The 19840-nt window shown below is 41.3% G+C and overlaps 1 protein-coding gene across 1 annotated transcript in view; it reads left to right on the forward strand.

The window, feature by feature from the left end:
- Window positions 1-19840, forward strand: part of NHERF1 (NHERF family PDZ scaffold protein 1) — a 68646-nt gene that overhangs the window by 40077 nt on the left and 8729 nt on the right. Inside the window, exons 2-4 of the mRNA XM_060764734.2 lie at window positions 7584-7745; window positions 11897-12050; window positions 17485-17525. Of these exons, the coding sequence (XP_060620717.2) occupies window positions 7584-7745; window positions 11897-12050; window positions 17485-17525 (357 nt within the window). The remainder of the gene's footprint in view (window positions 1-7583; window positions 7746-11896; window positions 12051-17484; window positions 17526-19840) is intronic.

A 19840-nucleotide genomic window follows, 5' to 3' on the forward strand; every position in this document is an offset into this window, starting at 1 on the left:
AAGTTAGGGAGGGGAATCCACCAACAACTGCATCTTCTGTCTTCTTGCATGGAATAAGCTCTTCAGACAAATGGAATGGTGCAAACTGCAATGATAGGTCACATTCAAAACTCCAACATGCATTCATTTAGGGCAGTGGTTCTCAACCTGTGGGTCACCAGGTGTTTTGGCCTACAACTCCCAGAAAATTTTCTTATGTTTTGTAGTTTGGTGGACCAACTTATAAATCTTAGACCTTTCTTTTTCTTTCTTTTTAAACATGCTGTGAAGAAAATGGTAATGCAGGCGTATCTGTTTTGACTTTCCTGCAATTCATGCATGTTTGGTAAGGGATTCTGGAGGGAGCTGCTGTTTATGTTCCCTGTTGCAAGCAGATATCCAAAGCTATGGTAAGATTGGTTTCTCCAGCCTGCCTTCACTATGGTCTCAGTGCCAATGCTGCTAAAAACCTTCTTGTTTGACAGAGGTTGAAGGAAAGGGACTGGGCAAGTATAGGAAGACTTTGGAAAAAGGAGTTGGGGGGGGGGGGAGACATCAGAGGGTTTGTTAACTTGCTTATAATTAAAGCACTATGTTGTTGTGTATAGGTATATAAGCTACCGTATATTCCGGCATATAAGACGACTGGGCGTATAAGACGACCCCCAACTTTTCCATTTAAAATATAGAGTTAAGATGACTCCCATGCATAAGACTACACCCGCATATAAGACGATCCCTGACTTTTGAGAAGATTTTCTTGGGTTAAAAAGTAGTCTTATATGCCAGAATATACTGTACTATGTTTCCCCAAAAGTAAGATACTGTCTTATATTTATTTTTCCTCAAGAAGACACGCTCAGGCTTATTTTCAGGGGATGTCTTATTTTTAAGTATGGTACAACCATCTGCTAGGGCTGGGCAACCACGGAAAAATTTGTTTCTAAACTCGATTTGTTTTTTGGGGGTTTTTGCGTTTCGATATTTAAAAGAATTCCGAAATTTTTCTTTAAAAAAGTTCGATATTTACGAAATTTCGTAAAATTACAAAACGAATACAAAACAAATACGAATCAATTCGTTAATGGCGGACACGACTGCGCAATACGCTAAAAAACCTCCATATGGGACAGGGGGGACTTTTGAAGCTTCCCTCTCCCTCTGTTGTTGACTGTTGGTGTGATATTTATAATTTTTTCACTGATTAAACAAACAACAGCTATAAAACTTGCCCCAGACATGCGGAAAAAATAACGAAACGATTTCGAAACGAATACGAAACGAATACGAAGCAATTACGAAACGAATTGAAAAATTCGTTTCGTTTTTAAGATGCTCCTGAATGGTTCAATATCGCTTCGTTATCCAAAAAAAAAATGAATTTTTAACAAATTACGAAATTACGAAACGAAACCGCCCAGCCCTACCATCTGCATTTATGGGATGATCTCTCTGGGCTCAGTAGCAGACTATTTGCTGCTGAAGCTTTTCCCCATCCCCTAGTGTTTGTGTGGGGTGAGAGATACCCACAGACTGTTGCTGGTCAGTGCTGGGAAGCAGCAGCTTTACTAGTGTTTGTGGGAGGGGGAGGGGTTAGAGAGACCCACAGACTGTTGCTGGTTGGTGCTGAGGGAAAAGACCCACAGTGCTGAGTAAAACAGCAGCCACAGCTTTACTTCTTCTCCCTGAGGACACACAATACCCTAAAGCAGAGCATCCTGCTCCTCACTTCACTGAGGAGACTTTGACTTTGACTTTCTATGTCTCCCTTTATTCCTCAGCTTGCAGCATGCACAGAATGACCGGGACCTGATGGGGAGCTGACCTTGTTTTTTGTTTCTGTTTTTGTTTGTTATACACACACACACACACACACAAACATACAATTTTCAAAATTCAGCAGTCAAAATACACGTATTTTTCCCCAATTCCACCACCACCACATCCCCAACATTCCCCCCCTCCCCGTAAACCTCTACCCGTGACTTCTCATTACATAATACAACGGTACAGGAATACTGTACAGGAGTACCTCATCATATTTGAGCATTTAATCATTTTCCCCTGGTTACCATTTCATACACAACCATTTGCTTAAGGTTTTCAAAAAGTATTCATTTTATTATCATCATCCTGTATCTCATTTTACATCATTTCCCTTCCTTCCCTGCCAGCCCAGGAACAGTTTATTACTCTTGCTATACTTATTACAATTGTTCAATCATGAGGATAGTCTTATTTAAATCCTTATATCTATCTTTCCCCCTTTATTTTGGAAATGAGACCCTTCCATTTTGCCTCCCAGGCCCTTCTGATTTGGCCCGGGAGCTGACCTTGTGTGCTTCATAGCCATGCCTATCACTATATCCTATTTTCGGGGTATGGTTTATATTGTGCAAATGCTTAGAAATCCTGCTATGGATTATTTTATGGGTATGTTTTATTTTCGGGGGGAAAGGGTATACATGAAGAGGCATCATCTTAGCAAGGCCCATGTTTCAAAGTAGATACGGTGCTAATTCTCACTTTTTATTTTTAAATATTGTTTTTCTTTGGGTGACTGAGGAAAAGATGTGACCAACAGTAAGGCCATCCACTTCTATTTTGGAGCAGATGTTTAATTTAAAGTCTCCACATGTGCTTGATACCACATCTTGTACACATGTGTTTCCCAACATCAAAAAAAATTGTCCACAAATTCCCGCCCACCCATTCCTATATTATTTAACAGTGGATTTTCACAGCTTTCAGTTTGATGAGAAACATTGGCATCTGGTCTTATAAAATACAATGTGGAAGGAATTTAGCATTGATAGTTGGTGTTTTAAGGTGAACCGTTTCTGCTTCCTCCAGAGTGTTTGAGCTTTTTCTTTTATTCCTTTCTTGGCTGAACTGTTCCGAGTTGTCAGAGGCCTGTTAAAACCCACCACCCAGGATGGGTGCCCTGATGACTCAGCAGCTCGCTGTGAAGCCTTTGCTCACTTCTTTGCAGACAAAGTCGCTTTGATCCGCTCTGGACTGGATACCATATTAACGGCAGTCTCTGAGGATGTAACACGAGCATCTGCTTGTCCGGTTTTGATGGATTCATTTCAATTGGTTCAAACCGAGGATGTGGACAAGGTGCTTGGAGGAATGAGAGCTACCACATGCATCCTAGACCCCTGCCCATCCTGGCTTCTGAAGGAGGCCAGAGGGGGATTGGCCGAGTGGGTGAAGGTGGTGGTTAATGCCTCCCTTCGGGAGGGCAAAATTCCAGCCAGCTTAAAGCAAGCTGTGATAAAACCGCTGTTGAAGAAACCATCACTGGACCCCACTCAATTCGTCAACTATCGGCCTGTTTCCAATCTCCCCTTTTTGGGCAAAGTCATGGAACGTGTGGTGGCCTCACAACTCCAGGCATTCTTGGTAGACACGGATTATCTGGATCCGGCACAGTCTGGCTTTAGGCCGGGGCATGGTACCGAGACAGCTTTGGTCGCCTTAGTAGATGATCTGCGTCGGGAGCTCGACAGGGGGAGTGTGTCCCTGTTGGTGCTGCTCGACCTCTCAGCGGCCTTCGATACCGTCGACCACGGTATCCTTCTGGGACGCCTCGCGGGGATGGGTCTTGGAGGTACTGTTCTGCAGTGGCTCCACTCATTCCTCGAGGGTCGGTCTCAGAAGGTGTTACTGGGAGACTCCTGTTCAACCCCACAACCTTTGTCTTGTGGGGTTCCTCAGGGCTCAATACTGTCTCCCATGTTGTTTAACATCTACATGAAGCCGCTGGGCGAGATCATCCGGAGTTTCGGAGTGCGATGTCATCTGTACGCAGATGATGTTCAACTCTGTCACTCCTTTCCACCTGCTACTAAGGAGGCTGTCGAGGTCCTGAACCGATGCTTGGCCGCTGTGACGGTCTGGATGGGGGCGAACAAATTGAAATTGAATCCAGACAAGAGAGAGGTACTCCTGGTTAGTCGCAAGGCCGAACAGGGTATAGGGTTACAGCCTGTGTTAGACGGGGTCGCACTCCCCCTGAAGACGCAGGTTCGCAGTTTGGGTGTGATCCTGGACTCATCGCTGAGCCTGGAACCCCAGGTTTCGGCGGTGACCAGGGGAGCATTCGCACAGTTAAAACTTGTGCGCCAACTGCGACCGTACCTTGGGAAGTCTGACTTAGCCACGGTAGTCCACGCCCTGGTTACATCCCGCCTTGACTACTGCAACGCTCTCTACGTGGGGTTGCCTTTGAAGACAGCCCGGAAGCTCCAATTAGTCCAACGGGCGGCAGCCATGATACTAACAGGAGCGGGGCGCAGGGAGCACACAACTCCTCTGCTGCACCAGCTCCACTGGCTGCCGATATGCTACCGGGCTCAATTCAAAGTGCTGGCGTTGGCCTTTAAAGCCCTAAACGGTTCTGGCCCAACTTATCTATCCGAACGTATCTCAGCCTATCAGCCCACCAGGACCCTAAGATCTTCTGGAGAGTCCCTGCTCTCTATCCCGCCGGCTTCACAAGTGCGGCTGGCGGGAACGAGAGACAGGGCCTTTTCTGTGGTGGCCCCTCGGCTTTGGAACACCCTCCCTATAGAGGTACGATCAGCCTCCTCGCTGATGGTGTTTCGGAAGAGATTGAAGACATGGATGTTTACACAAGCATTCGGTTAATCCGTTGCAACGAATTTTGATGACTAAAGGACTGGTAATCATAGACGACGAATTTTGGACTGCGATTTCAATTACGAGATGCATGGATTATTATTGGTGGCCCAATAATGTGTACTTTATATGTGTTCTAGGTTTTAAACTGAATACTGTTTTTTAATTGTTTTTAAGTGTTGTAAACCGCAATGAGTCGCCGACTTAGGCTGAGATATTAGCGGTATACAAGCATATAAATAAATAAATAAATAAATAAATAAATAAAAGAAAAAGTCACTAATTGCTGTGAGTAACTACCTAGCGTGGAGTCTTTGAAAAGTTTTACAATTGGGGTGAAATATTTCTGGATAAGAAACTGTAATTCCTTCTTTTGAGCGGTTGCTATTGGGAATACAGTTCTTTGAAACAGTTGCTTTTGGGAATACCTGAATATCAATCTAGGATTTCATAGGTTAGGTCCATGGTACTATTTGAAGTGGAATCATAGCACTATAATTGCGCAATGTGATTCCTGGTGTCAAAAACCTCTCAAAGCAGCTTAAAATATGCAGAAACCCTTAACTGGTGTAGCAAAACTATTAAATTATAGGTATATAAAACACAATTCCATACTGTTTGCACATTCCTCTTATTCTGAACTATTCTGTTAGTATCCTTAATCTAGTCTGGTTTGTTTATCATGGGAAAAGCAAAAATATACACTCAGTGCTCCAATTCTAATTCCTCTTTTATAGGTTTTGAGATTTCAACAAGTTCTCAATGGAATCGTGCACTAATTTTTCAGCTTGCACAGAACCCTGGCATTCATTAATTGAGATCAAACTCCATAGAGGAAATGCTGCCGTTGAACTGACATACTTTGACCTCACTGACTTCATTCTTTACATAATCTGGGAGGCACCACAGGGATCGTAGAAACTGGTGGATTTCATCCTTGTTGTATTAGTGGTTGAGATGGCTCACATTAGATTTGGACACAGTCCTGTATATCAAGGAGCAATGGTGCAATTATGGAAAGTTTCCTTTCTAATGAAACTTATGTGCTCTGTTATTGGGCTGGCCATAGTATCCAGAGAGGACAACGCCTGCTAGGTGTGCCAGGATTTCTCTATCTGAGAATCTTTCAGGACATTTGGTGTCTACTAATGCCCTATCTTATCATCTATTTCCTAGAAGAAATGCAAAGCAAGGTTGTGTTTGAAAGTCAAGGAGGGATGATGGGATTTGCAATGTAGCAACAGCTGGTGGGCCACAAATTTCATATATTGGCCACAGAGGATGAAATGAAAGAGTGTTTATAATCTGTGCCAATTTTTGCAAAACCTTTAATGCTGAAAGTCGATCTTAATATTTGAAGGTCTTGTGGTTAACAAGTGGTGTGGAGTGGCATACTTTTGGACCTATTAATACCAAAGAGAAGTATCGGAAATGGTAACTTCTTGTGTTTGCTTGCATTGGCAGGTGCGTGGGAGGTAGCATGTGTGAAATGTGAAACTCTGCTAACTCACTTCTTGTGTAGATTTTGCATAGTTTGTACAAAAGTTGTGCATGATGTCGACTAAGCAGGCACATTCTGTATTAAATGAATACCTGGCATATTTGATGCCAAATTGAATTGGGTCACCTGGGCCATTTATTAAATTTAGCTATAATTTCTGAAGGGCATGGATGTCTTGAAGTGACTTACCAAAAGAAACAAAAAAAAATCATGATAAGTTGAAACCAAATGATACAATTGGCAAATAACGTCCTGTAAAAATGAATATACAGATTTGTTCAATTCCTTGTTCTCTATAGTTCTGAACTGTTTTCTCTAATTAATCTGAGTTTTTTTACTCTAAGCATGGCAAAAACAGCAGCTCCTCTACATAGATGCCAGTGAACTATTTCTGTGGAGGTTAGAGGTTTCAATAAGCAACAGCTCACACTCACCTGAGCTTGTCTGGGCTAAACAATTTTTAAAGCTGAAATTCAAAGCTGATTCTTGAAAAATTCTTAGATGGGGGTGCCACTGCTCATGCAGAGTCATCATATATGTGAACTGCAAGGAAACCACAAAAGGAAGTGCTACTTGTGGGAGCAAGCTAGAAGCATTCAACTCTGCCTAGGGGTGGAGGGATATTTTGTTCTCTTTACTCTGAGAATAAACATGTGGTAGCAAAAAGAGCTATAGCATAAACTAGCAGGATGTTGCCCCATTCTACAACAACAGCTTGCATCTTCCCTTCTATAGGGCCCTTGGTGTTGTCTGCAGACTTGGATAGACAAGTGGCGCACCATTTAGAACTTTCTGCTGCTAACTTTGTTCCCAGTCATTTCCTATTCCAGATTGATATATTTATATCTCAGTTTGAGGAACATTGCAAAATGCAGGAGAGTTATTTTAAAATGTTGCAAAACTTTGGCACAGTTTTGGAAGGGATTCCTAATTTGGGGATTCATTCATCTTAAAGTTTCTGTTTCAAATTTGTGAGGCATATAAGGTATCAAAGGGGTGGTGTGGAAAAGTCATCAATTGCACATTGGGAAATCCAGTTTCTGATTGCTACAGAAATTCACTGTGGGTGCCCTTGGGTTGGTTGCTCTCTCTCTCTCAGATCGACTCATTTCACAGTTCAGCTATGCACTGGGTAAGAATAAGGACGGAGATAACTCTTTGTGGTACTTTGAGCTTAAAAAAGAAAGACAGGGGTTTAAGTGTAACTAATGAATGATATTTTTGTGGCCATATTCCAGGACAGAGGGACTTATCGCAGAGATGCACATGTTATGCTCTGCAGACCAGACCTGCACCAAGGAGTCCTTCAATGAGGAGCAGCATTTATACTTAAGCAGATACTGTCTCACTCATCTTTTCTCTACAACTCAAAAAGAAATTTGTGCAGAAGATTGAAGAGATGATGACAGGATTATAAACCAGCTTCTTAATGTTTCATGTATTTTCTCTTCTTCAGAAAGAGTTACGGCCTCGTCTCTGCCAAATGAAGAAAGGCCCCAATGGATATGGGTTCAACCTCCACAGTGACAAAACCAAGCCAGGCCAATACATCCGGGCTGTGGATCCTGGCTCACCTGCTGAAGCCACAGGACTTCTGCCTCAAGACCGTATTATTGAGGTATGAGCTATGGGAAGGGGGAGGCTGCCTTAAGGGACTGACAGTGTGGATGGCCACCTGAGTCAAAAATAGTATAGAAATAGGGCCATTACCCAGAAATATAGCGCTAGAGTGGTGTAGTGGTTTGAGTATTAGACTGTGAGTCTGGAGACTAGGATTTAAATCCCAGCTCAGCCATGGAAAACCACTGGGTGATCTTGGGCAGGTCTCACTCTCTCAGCCTCAGAGGAAAGCAGAGGCATATAGCCATTTTTTCTATAATGTACCAGCCTGTAAGCCTACCCTCAATGGGTGAACTTGGGTCATTCTCAATTTCTATGTGGATTTCCTCACAAGACTGTTGTGAGAATAAAATGGTAGAAGAGGTTGACAATAGGAAAGAAGATCCTATATGCGTGTTCCTTGCTGAACATAAACCTGGGGGCAGAGGCTACTTCAGTTGCTCCCAGAATCTTGGCCCACCAACTAATAACTGAAATGCTGTCCATATAGATCAGTGTTTCTCAACCTGTGGGTCCCCAGATGTATTGGCCTTCAACTCCCAGAAATCCCTAACAGCTGGTAAACTGGCTGGGATTTCTGGGAGTTGTAGGCCAGAACACCTGGGGACCTACAGGTTGAGAACCACTGATCTAGATAGTGGTGAATTATGATCAAATAATGCATCATAAAGCCCTTTGAAGGGCAAGAAGAAAAAGTATTGAATCATGGGCCTTTTGACTGGTAGCACCCCACTTGTAAAAAGCCTACCTAAAGATTTTTTTTAATTCTCCCAGGGAGATTTTTTTGCTTTCAGATATCTGTATTCCTTTTTATTTTATTTTTGCTAGTTTATTTTAATTTCATATGTTCTTTTTTAAATTCTTTCCTACTGGTTTTATCTTAGCATTTTTTACAAGAGGTTGATAGTCATTGGTTGTCCTGTATATTTTACTGCTTTGTTCATAGATTGCTCCAAGAACCTAGATTAATGGGCAGCATAAAGTTGGAATAAGTAATGGAGTGAGAAGCTGTAAATGAAATATGTTTTTCCTAAGCTTTGAGATTCCAGTACAGACCAAACCCTGTTATTGGCTCAGTTTACTAAAAGTCTTGTGAACTGCTGAACTGGGGGAAGACAAATGTATTAGTTGCCCTGGCACCAATTACAGCCAGATCTTTTATGCTGGAGCCATTCAGGGATTAGCAGAGAAGCCAGCAAAACCTCATTAAAATCAGATTTTCCTGAAGTGATTAGCACAGGATTGCACAAGCCAAGCTGCCAGGTGTGTGTGGCTGGACATGAACATAGGCTGGATTTATAGGCCTGTGCTGGACACGTGATACTTGTGTACAAACGGACAGTGTGACTACCTTGGCAAGCTTGGACGCATTTGTAGACCAAAGAGACCAGAAGCCATGTTTATAATGTTATGTTAATCGTGCCTGCCCGTTCTTCTTACTAACCCTTTCCTTGGGCAAAACTAGCAAGCAATAGCTTTGCATGCCATGTGAGAAGGTGACAGCCAGTATTTTACCAATGAGTGTTTACTTGGCATGAAAGGATTCTCCCCATTTGCCATCTTGTCTGTCTCTGCCCTGGTTTACAACTCAGTGGCAGTTAATGTAGGGTCAGGTGGCTTTCCAGAATCTTTCAAGTGAACTTTTCTTGAGCTGCTGGCCAAATACTTTGGATGTAAGATGCCCAGGATTGATTTTGGACTATATGTAAACTTTGATCCAATAGGCCACAATCCTTTCCCATATACAGTAGCTCCTTCAATCTCCTAATCACCTTGGACTAAACTTCTCCTATTGTTTTAATGCAGATCAGGTGTATGAAAGGTAGATTAGGTAATTTGGTGGAGAGCAGTGTTAGCACATCATTAAGCTCTACCAAGTAAAGTCTGTTTGAGGTCTGAAAACTGAAAGTTCACCAGGTGAAGCTAAAACAAAATCGGAATCATATTGCAGTTGTAAAGAACCATAATTCACATTGCCACCCACTATTAGTTGTACAACTAGGGCTGATGGGAGCTGCAGTTCAGCAAGATTTGAAGGGTCACACATGTCTTACCCTGGTTTTTAAAAATATGTTCCAATTTCATACCAAATAAAGAAATCTCCTCTGCTTTCTCTTTGAATCAAAATCAAATTTGTTGGCACTTTATGAGGGTGCGTGCTTAGGCTACTGGTAATATGAAAAATGTAATGAGACCATCAGTAAGATTCCAAGTTTAAACAGATCTACTATTCATTATGCCATGAGTAGAGAACCAGGCAACACAACCTTGTTGAACTGCATCATCTTTTGTGTCAAGTGGTCAAGAACTTTGAAGGTTTTGTTCAAAAACACTTGGGGGATCACAGGTCTTGTCCCCCAGCATTAAGACCTCTGTTGGGACTGGTTTGCCGTCTTTCTGTTGTTGCACTCCAAACACATTCTCTTCCAAGCTGTCTGTTGCATTGTGCCAGAAGCTGAGCCCTAAAGATTGGCAACCGGGATGTGGCTTCATGTGCCTCATTAAAATTGTTTTGAGCCAGCTTTTCTGAGAAGCACGGAAACCTCAGACCTGGTGAATAGGAAAGATAAGATAATCTCCAGCAATTTCTGTGGCCACATTCCCTTCTTCCTCAAAACTCTAGGTGGTGGAAGACTGGGATAATCGTTGCACATCAACACAAACCATGGGTCTGAAGCTTTAGCTATACCAAGAATTTGAAGTTCTGATCAGGATGAGTCATTTAGGTTCTTGGAAAATTTCACAACATTGCAGTGGCATCATCACTTTAGACAAATGTCTATAGTGATGATTCTGAGAGACTCTGAAATTCCTTGGAAAGCTATTGGGAATTTTTCAGTGGGTGAACTAGTAATGGCAGACAGGTTTTCCCAAAAGGCAGCTTCTCATCCGCAGTGCCCTTCCTTAAAAGAAAGTACCCCAATGCTCTGTGCACTAAAACTATGTGCTTTTGGGGTTCTTCAGCAACACTATTTTTGTGGAAAGGGTCTCCTGAAGTTTTCTGTGAGGTGCTGTTTTGAAACCAGTGATCTCAGTCTGGATAGGCAGAATTTAGACATGAATCTTCTGTCGGATGTTTGGCAATGATCAGCAAAGATTTCTAACCTTTAGCTGTTTAACAATAGAAATAATAAAATATCTTCTCATCCTTTCAATAATACTGTTTAGACAAGAAAACAGAGTAAACAGAAGTGGCTTTTTGCATAGAAGGATATGAGCAGTGTATAGTTCTTTATGGAAGAGACAGGGCTTGGCAAAGACACTGTTCGGGAGTGTCAAGTAGTCCAACGGGAGGTAGCCAGATTTCTAACTGGAGCAGGGTACAGGGAGCATACAACTCCTTTGTTACGTCAGCTTCACCAGCTGCTAGTCTGCTACTGAGCACAATTCAAAGTGCTGGCTTTCACCTATAAAGCCCTAAATGGTTCCAGCCCAGTTTACCTGTCCAAAAGTATCTCTCTCTACGAGCCAACTAGGAGGTTAAGATCGTCTGGGGAGGCCCTGCTCTTGGTCCCACCTCCTTCACAGGTGCGGTTGGTAGGGTCAAGAAACAGGGCCTTTTCAGTGGTGGCCCCTTGGCTCTGGAACTCCCCCCCAAATGAAATTAGATCAGCCCGCTCCCTCCTAACCTTCAGGAAAAGGCTAAAGATGTGGATATGGGACCAAGCGTTCAATTAGTAACTCATGAGAATAATGGAATAGTGCAATGACATTTTGGAATGGCCTGGACTACAGTTTTGGGCAACGTGATTTTAATAAGTGTTTTTAAGGTTTGATATGTTTTCAATGATTATTTTAATATGCTTGCTTATTTTTTTATAAATTTATGTTAACGTGGCATTGAATCGTTGCCTATATATGTAAGCCGCCCTGAGTCCCCTATGGGGTTGAGAAAGGCAGAGTATAAATAGGGTAAATGAAAGAAAAATAAATAAGGACACTGCAGTGGTCTTCACAGGATGAGTGTGACCCAGGGACAAGAGGTTTCCCCAACACACACACATATACCATCACTGTATCTAGCAGAAGTTGTCATTGCTGAATATTATGTGGGTCAGCTTAGGAAATCTGTCCCAAGGCAATAGCCTTGCTTGGTGCCTTTATCTACTCCTTGGTCTCTACTTAAAACACATTCCTTCTTCCTGACAGGTGAATGGTGTATGCATGGAAGGAAAGCAGCATGCAGATGTGGTTTCAGCCATAAGATCTGGTGGTGATGACACCAAGTTGTTGGTGGTGGATACCCTGACAGATGAATTTTTCAAGAAGTGCAAAGTTATCCCTTCTGAAGCACATCTGAAAGGTGAGGCAGCATCTGTTTGTGACAGGGATTATTCAACATCCATTATTATTATTATTATATTTTGCCTCAGTTTTGTGATTTATTAATTTGTTAATTTGTTAATTTTTTAATATCTGTTTGTATGTATTTTATTCTGTACAATTTTGCTATGTAAATCGCCTAGAGCATCTCAGATGGAGGGCGATTAATAAGTAATGAAATATGATGATGATGATATATGCTGCTCCATTCCACCTTCCCTCCTCGGGAGCCATGTACTTTACTCCTCGAAATGCAAGAAGGAAACAGATAATTTACACAGCCTGTTCTACTTTATAACTGGCTGTTGGGAAGAAACTGTGGCAAGGAAGCCTTCTCAGTATGGTGCTTCCCTAAGATAAGACAGTTTAGAAAACTTGGATTTAACATCTCCTAAATCCTAATGGGGAAAAAATGCATCTTGAGTTGGGTGGCGTCTTGTATAGAAATGTAATGCCCCACCCTCACATTTAAATGAATTTGCTAGTGTATTACAGGTGTTCCTATAAACAATTAAGTATGACCTACTTTAAAAGGCAATTACAACCATGCTGAAATAAGATCAATGTGGTTTTGTAGTACAGTATCTTAAAAGGGATAAGTAAACAAAAGGAAGTTTCTGCCACTGGGGAAAAAAGGCAGGACTGTCACCAGGGACATTTTCTTGGTTTCATAAATGCAGTGGGCACTGTCTGTTAGGTCTGCAACTGTTTGAGGGCTTGAACACTTGGGAAAGGGCCTCGGAGCTCACACTGAAATGAATAGGCCTCTTAATTGTTTGAAAGGAAGGAAGGAAGGAAGGAAGGAAGGAAGGAAGGAAGGAAAAGGAAATTTCTCCACTTTTGAATCCAAGGATCCTTTTAACTGGAGATGCTGGTGGTTAAATCTGGGCTCCCTGGTGCTGCATGAGCTCTGTGCCTGCCCCCTCGTAGGTGGTTCCTAACAAGCAAATACTTACTCTAGAATTACCATGTGACCTCCTTTTCCTGGACATGTTCTCTTTTTCAGAGATAAAATTATATTTTAGGTAGATTTTTCAGATACCTGCCCCTACTTCTCCACCTGTTCACCAATGCCACCTCCACATCATTGGCTCTATTGTAGAGCTCTACTCGGAGAAGGTATGGAGGCTGGTTTAATTGGGTGCTCAGAGGGACTTTTTGAACAGTGCTCAGGGTCTATATGGGAATTGCTATCTCAAACAGCTGGAAGGCCCCCAAATGCCTACCCCTAATTAATGAGAAGATGTCCTAATTTCCCCCAAACTATTTTCACATCATTTGATTTTGGTTCCAGAATGTGGATGTGTTTTCACAGTACCCAAGACAGATACAGCACATTTTTGCATATTCAGATATGATAAGATATGGCATCTGCTGTATCTGTTCTTTCCACGTGCATTAATCTTGTAAATAACATATAAATGCCTACTGTTCTGTTTGTATTTACCTACTTGGTGTTAATGGCCGAGGAAAGCCCACTATATAATTACAAGATTTTTCTCTCCTGGAGCTGGGGACCCTCTGATCCTGAGCCCGTGGGGTTCTGCAGACAGCCCATCCTCTTCACACCCTTCCTGTTTTTCACTTCTCGTATAGGTTTTTCTCCTAAAGTGAAAGGCTGAAACTCTTTTCCTAAGCTTATTACTGGCAGTAAAAAGCTTAGGTTAAAACATGCTATTGTTTTTGGTCCCTCCCTGTCTTCTATATACTAGCAGAACTTGGCTCTTAAGTTTCCTTTGGATTGAGGTTCCTTACTCTTATTCTACAGAATATGGGAAATGCTGCTGGAGTGGTTTGTGTGTTAGAACTCTGCAGAGTGACATGGCAAAGACGCTGGAGGAGGAGGAGGAGGAGGAGCTTTGGAATCTCTTAATTAATGTTGTTAACCTTCACATTTCTCACCAAAATAGTCTGGTGGGAGAGATGTAGTTCGCTCTTTCGTGTGTATATTTATTCAGTAACCAGCTCCCCTGGATGAGATAAAGATGCTGTAGTCCTGGAAAAGACCTTTGGGGATTTGCAAGGTAGAGAGATTGTTTTTTTTTTAAGTGAGTATTCCCTCTGATACATAAGTAGGTTTCTTCTGCTTTTAGCACTCTTCAATAATAAGAATCATAATTTATTTATAAACTGCCCTCTCTCCCTGAAGGGACTCAGGGCAGTTCAAGCTTCAGTTCTGTGCATGGCCCATGGCCACAAAAGAAAAGTGTCCCATAGAAGTCCTGCTCTGCATAAATAGCATATTCAGAGCAGTGTGTATAAAGTTTAAGAATGGGCAGAGTTTCTGAATTAATCAACTGAGAAAACGCACAGAATTATTTTTTTAAGTTGCAACTTTGGGATTTCTGAAAATGAAATGTATTAGCTAGGTAAAAAGGAGGGAACAAGTTCTTGCTTGCAAACCCACAGTGTATAGGGCAAGCTTGTAGTCCACACAGCTGCCAAACTGTATTTGAAGGTATGGAAAAAAGACAAGTTGAGCTAGAGAAGCAGAGGCGGTTGTTTTATATTATTATTATTATTATTATTATTATTATTATTATTTACCTGCCTCTATCTATGGATGCAGGTAAGGAGCAACAGATTAAATTAAAGCAGATAATGTCAATTAAAACATATAGCACTAGTTAAAAACATGTAACATCATTGAAAAAAAGCGCATTATAGAACAACTTGTGGGATATCTTCTCTGTACAGAAACAAGTTTTTCTAACCAGAAAACAAGCCCCCCCCCCCCCCCCCCAAGAAATACATGTTTTTCTGTACAAATTAATTTATCTACAGTGTTTCAGGGCATTCAAATATGGGCAGAATACTTTGAAGAATGTTTCTTTTCTCCCATACCAGAAAAAAGCTACCATAATTATTCAACCTCAAGATCAGATGCAAAATGGATAAAAATGTACACCCCTTGTCAAAGAAAGTTTGTGCTATTGTAAACATGTTGGTCTTTAAAGTATCCCAGGATTTTGTTGCTGATGGTATTAGCTTACATCTGTTATTTTTTTCTCATGGGATGCTAAACATGGACTTCAGTCCTGCTCAGATATGATCATTAGATACAGATCCAATCTTAGGAAATGGGGCTACAAAGGAGAGTCCACAACACGTGAGTGTGGAGAAGAGCAAACCACAGACCACTTACTACAATGCAGTCTTAACCTTACCACATTCACAATGGAGGACCTTCTCACAGTGACACCAGAGGCGCTCCAAGTGGCCAGCTTCTGGTTAAAAGAAATCTTGTATAATGCCAAGTTTTAAACTTTGTTTTGAGGATACATTATAACTGTATCCTCAATTCATTTCTAACATGATAAAAAAGATAGAAAGAGAACCAGAATAAGTCAATGGGGATTTGAATAAACAGAGAATCATCCAGGGTGGTGTAAAGTTCTGTCTCATGCAAAGCATGAGGGGGGCATGTGTTCTCTCTCCCCTTTTGAATAACAAAAATACATTGTCAATGAGTGGCCCAGCTGCCTCTTCCTTTAGCTCTCCTGTATCTTTTATGACTTTTGCAGCTATATCTCAGAATTAGCTAAATAGTATGTGCCAAACCACACTTAAATAGGGGGCTGGCTGCTTCTTTTGAGCACCAATAATGCAATATACAAAAAGGATTGTAGCAGGATGATCCAACCTGCTGCTTGGTTGTTTTTACATTTCCTATTGCAGATCAGTGCTTGCATTGAAACAAACAATGCCACAACAATGTCCATATTTAAGATATGACATGTATTTTTAGATGAGGAGATTCACAGTAATATATGATAATTTGACCTCAATCCAATGCAGAGCTGGCTGTGTTTAAGTCCATTGGATTTAAACATGTCTTACAGGGCATTGGCTTTAGGTTGTATATGTGTGTTGTATGCATAAGAGAGTCTGGGGCAAATTTTCATGCCTAGAACCTGATGAGTGCCTCCCCAGGGCATGATTTTTTAAGTGCCCGAAATTCGAATGGGAGGTTCTTTTTGAGTAAGGAGAATGTGTGATCTCATTGGGTGGGAAAAATGCAAATCTTTGTGAAAACTGTCAAAAGATAGCAAACCGGTCAACCCATAAATGGGATTAAAGCAAATGAAAGGCAGCAGATTGAATATTAATAAAAATATGAAGACTACCTAGAGTTGGTGAGAAGGGACATTTCCCATAACTTTCATTAATTGTTAACACATCTGTCACTCAACACGTACAGTTGAGGGACAGAATGAAACAGGGTAGAAGGAGGGATCAGATAGGTTTTGCAGAAGCATTTCATTGCAAGGTCTGCAGCTGATCCAGAGGTTGCATGCAACAGTCCTAAGATTTATCTATCACTGTGTGCTTGCATATGTATACATGGAGGACTGGGAGACTAAGTTTCTCTCACAAAATTCCATAAACCAAACACAAATTACCTTGTCTGCCTTTTGGCTTTAGAAGTGTGTTTATTTCATGGGATCAGAACCTGGAATACTTTTTGCTACTTCAAAACAGCACTGCCAGTTGTGCCACTCAGTTTGATTGCTACTGTCTAGCAACAGCCCCCAGCTTTCTGGTCTTGGACAGCAGCCTTCTCTGGCTCATACTGACTCAGTGAACCCTAGACCTTTGGACTTGCAAGTAATCATCTTAAACTTTGGCTTGGCTACAGCTTTTTCCATCTAGCACAACCTTTTGCCAAGGCTAGGCATGCAAAGAGTAAAGATTCTCTCTAGAACTGCAGTCCCGAAAAAGAACTGAATTGTGTTGCAATGGTGATGTCACTTCCCCTTTAATATCAAATCTTTGCCATTCTTTTGCCCACCTACAAGACGTAGTAAGGTATCTTCCCCCTTCCCCACATGATGCTATCTCATAGAACTGCATTAAGAAGTGGCCAGAGTATTGTTAAGATGAGTAAAGTCATGACTCAAATCTCCTAAATGTGCACACTCCCATTATTAATATTTTTCACATTTTTAAATACCAGTCTACTACTCAGGGTTGTTGTGAGGATATTATATGGAAATGGGTGAAATAGTGTGGGCTACCCCAAGCTCATTGAAGGAGTGGTGGAATTTTAAAAATGTTGTTAATAACTACGTGGGCAGGAACAACCTTATGGTCCGGTCCTTCCCATCTGATCTCTGCCATCTTGGGTGGTGGAAGGACACCCCAAGGCTGGAGCTGCCTATATAATTTTAATATTCACACCCACACGTCCAGTAAACCAAACGGGACAATGGCACAGAGAAAGCATTTCCATTTGTAGATGGATCCTTATTAAGTTGGGGCAGGAGTGGAAAGCCACAGTGGAAGGAACTCTGTTTCAAGCTGCTGTCATTTATACAAGGGATATGCTAACTAGCACAAAGGTTGTCGGGAAATCCCTTTAGTTGAAATCCTTCCACTAACTGCATGCTTTTTGTTCTGGTTTCCCCCCTCAGGTCCCTTGCCAGAGCCAGTTGCCAATGGTGATGTGGAAAAGGTAAAACTGCTGCCAAATACACATTTATGGGCCTCTTACATTGTGAGAGGGCCACTTTCTCTCTCTATCCAGCCTTTATGTAGGAAATCTACGAAGCAGTGCATGCAGATTCCTGGGTGACTCTTATGTACTCTCAGTGTTTGTTTGCTAGGAGGTTGTAATTGGCTTCCCAAACACATGTACCCAGTAAAGTGTATGAGCCTTGCCCACAGTAATGTTAAGAGCAGCCCTAGGCTGCTTGCCATAGCATTAATGGGCAGCATTTGCATGGATGCATACACAGGCTCGCATCCTCCAGTCCAGTAAGAAAGATCCAGTGCCTTGTCCCTTTTCTGCTCATTGATTATTATTATCATTATTTTTTTTTTGCTTCAGAGCAGAGCTGACCTCTTGGCTGAGGAGGGGAGGTAAAACCCTTGAAGGCATGTCACTCACTTCAGGGCCTGCCTCTTGTCAACAGGAACAGAGTGGCCCATTCTTCACCCTGTGGGTGGAATCTTGCAGCCAGCCCTGCTTCCCCAAAAGGCCATGTTACTTCCAGTCTGCTTTGAAAAAACAAAACCTAATTAAACACAGAGCAGAAAAGAAGCCTCATTAGAACCTCAAAAGGAGGGCAGGGGGCCGTGAATGTTAAAACATATTAGGGGGACAGAGAAAAGACGTTCCCAGAGAAAAGCTAAACTAAATAGATGCACGCATACCATAACATTTCTTTTTCTGCTCTGATGGCAAGTCAGTTTGGAAAACAAAGTGGTTATTTCACATGAAGTAATAAGCCTGACTTCCATTACAAGTAAATCAGATTTGCTTTCAAATTGTATACACATTTCTCTAGAAACAGAGATAAAACCCTGTTTATATACATTAAGGCAACATCAGTAAAAGACTCTCAAATGTAAACTGTTTGGTATTCCAGTACTTGAGGCAGCATTTCCTTCCTGCCCATTACCAGTGACCCTTGCACCTTTCTTTTTAAACTGTAATGTAAAGTTCACCAATGTCCTAATTTGAGCATATTACCTTGCAGAAGTTGGGCTGGTTAGGTTGTAATACTAAACATTAAAACATAAGGAATTATTGCTTTACTCCTTGGCATGGCAATTTAAATTATTATTAATTTGGCCCTTTATTTTTGGTTAGTCACATAATCCTGGGCAACTTTAATGTTTTAATGTATTTTATAATTCTATTTAAAATGCTCATTTTAATTGTATATTGTTTTTAATGGCATCAAATAGTTGCCTATGTGTAAAGCCGTCTTGAGTTCCCTCCAGGATTGAGAAAGGCAGGGTAGAAATGTCGTAAATAAATAAACTTGTAATAATTATTTGTAGCTATAGTTTATTGATGAGACTGTCTTATTTTCATTAAACATAATTTGATTAGCACTAGATGATTTAAGGCGAGGTAAGCTGCCCCGAGTCCCTATTGGGAGAGGGTGGCGGGGTATAAATAAAGTTTTATTTTATTATTATTATCAAAAATTAAACCATGAGGTTTTGTGGAGGAGAGGACCCCATAAGCCCAGGGGACAATAAGGTCATTGTTGTAACAGTGAGAAATGTCTTAGCATTGCATTTGAAAACAGCCATTGACAATACAATAAACTTTCGACAATACAATAAACAGCCACTGAGTTAGGAATGTAAAGTAGCGGTTTTCCCCATAGGCTGTTTGGGGAGAACATTCATGGGCCTTCGCACAGTATGCAAGGGTGGCTGATGATGGCTTCCTTAAGGCAATTCCCGGTCCTGATTATTTGGTTTAGAACTATTATGTCTCTATAACATATATTTATTCTAGTAAGTTAATGATGCTTTCTATAAAAGGAATCTCTGGTGCAACCATGAAATTTTTATTGTCATTTTACCTTTGATTTGTTAAGCAATCAAAACGTCAATAAAACAATGCTATTCAATGGTCCCTGTTACATATCAGATGTTGAAGCATTCAGCATCTTCAGATTTGAGTGGCTATAGATTCCCTAGAGGCCATCACAATGAGGATGACTGTCAGTTATTCAGCGATAGGCATTCATCTTTTCTCAGTGTCGGAGTAGATTTCAGATGTCTCTCCAACTTAAACTAGGTATTGAATTTTAATTGTATTTGAAATAGCTCTCCTGGCTGCCTGCTAAAAAGAAAAAGGATCACAAATGTGCAGTTGATTGTGTCCAAATACTTAGTTCATGGATTCCCCATAAAACTACTATTTGTGGAAAACATCTACTTGGGTTCTATGTGAAGTATATGACCTTTTTAAAGGGAATTGTTGTTGCACACAAAACTAAAAGTGAAAAGCAAATATCTTAGAAG

This window comes from Anolis sagrei, chromosome 2 (genome assembly GCF_037176765.1).
Source record: "Anolis sagrei isolate rAnoSag1 chromosome 2, rAnoSag1.mat, whole genome shotgun sequence".
NCBI classification, from domain to species: Eukaryota; Metazoa; Chordata; class Lepidosauria; order Squamata; family Dactyloidae; genus Anolis; species Anolis sagrei.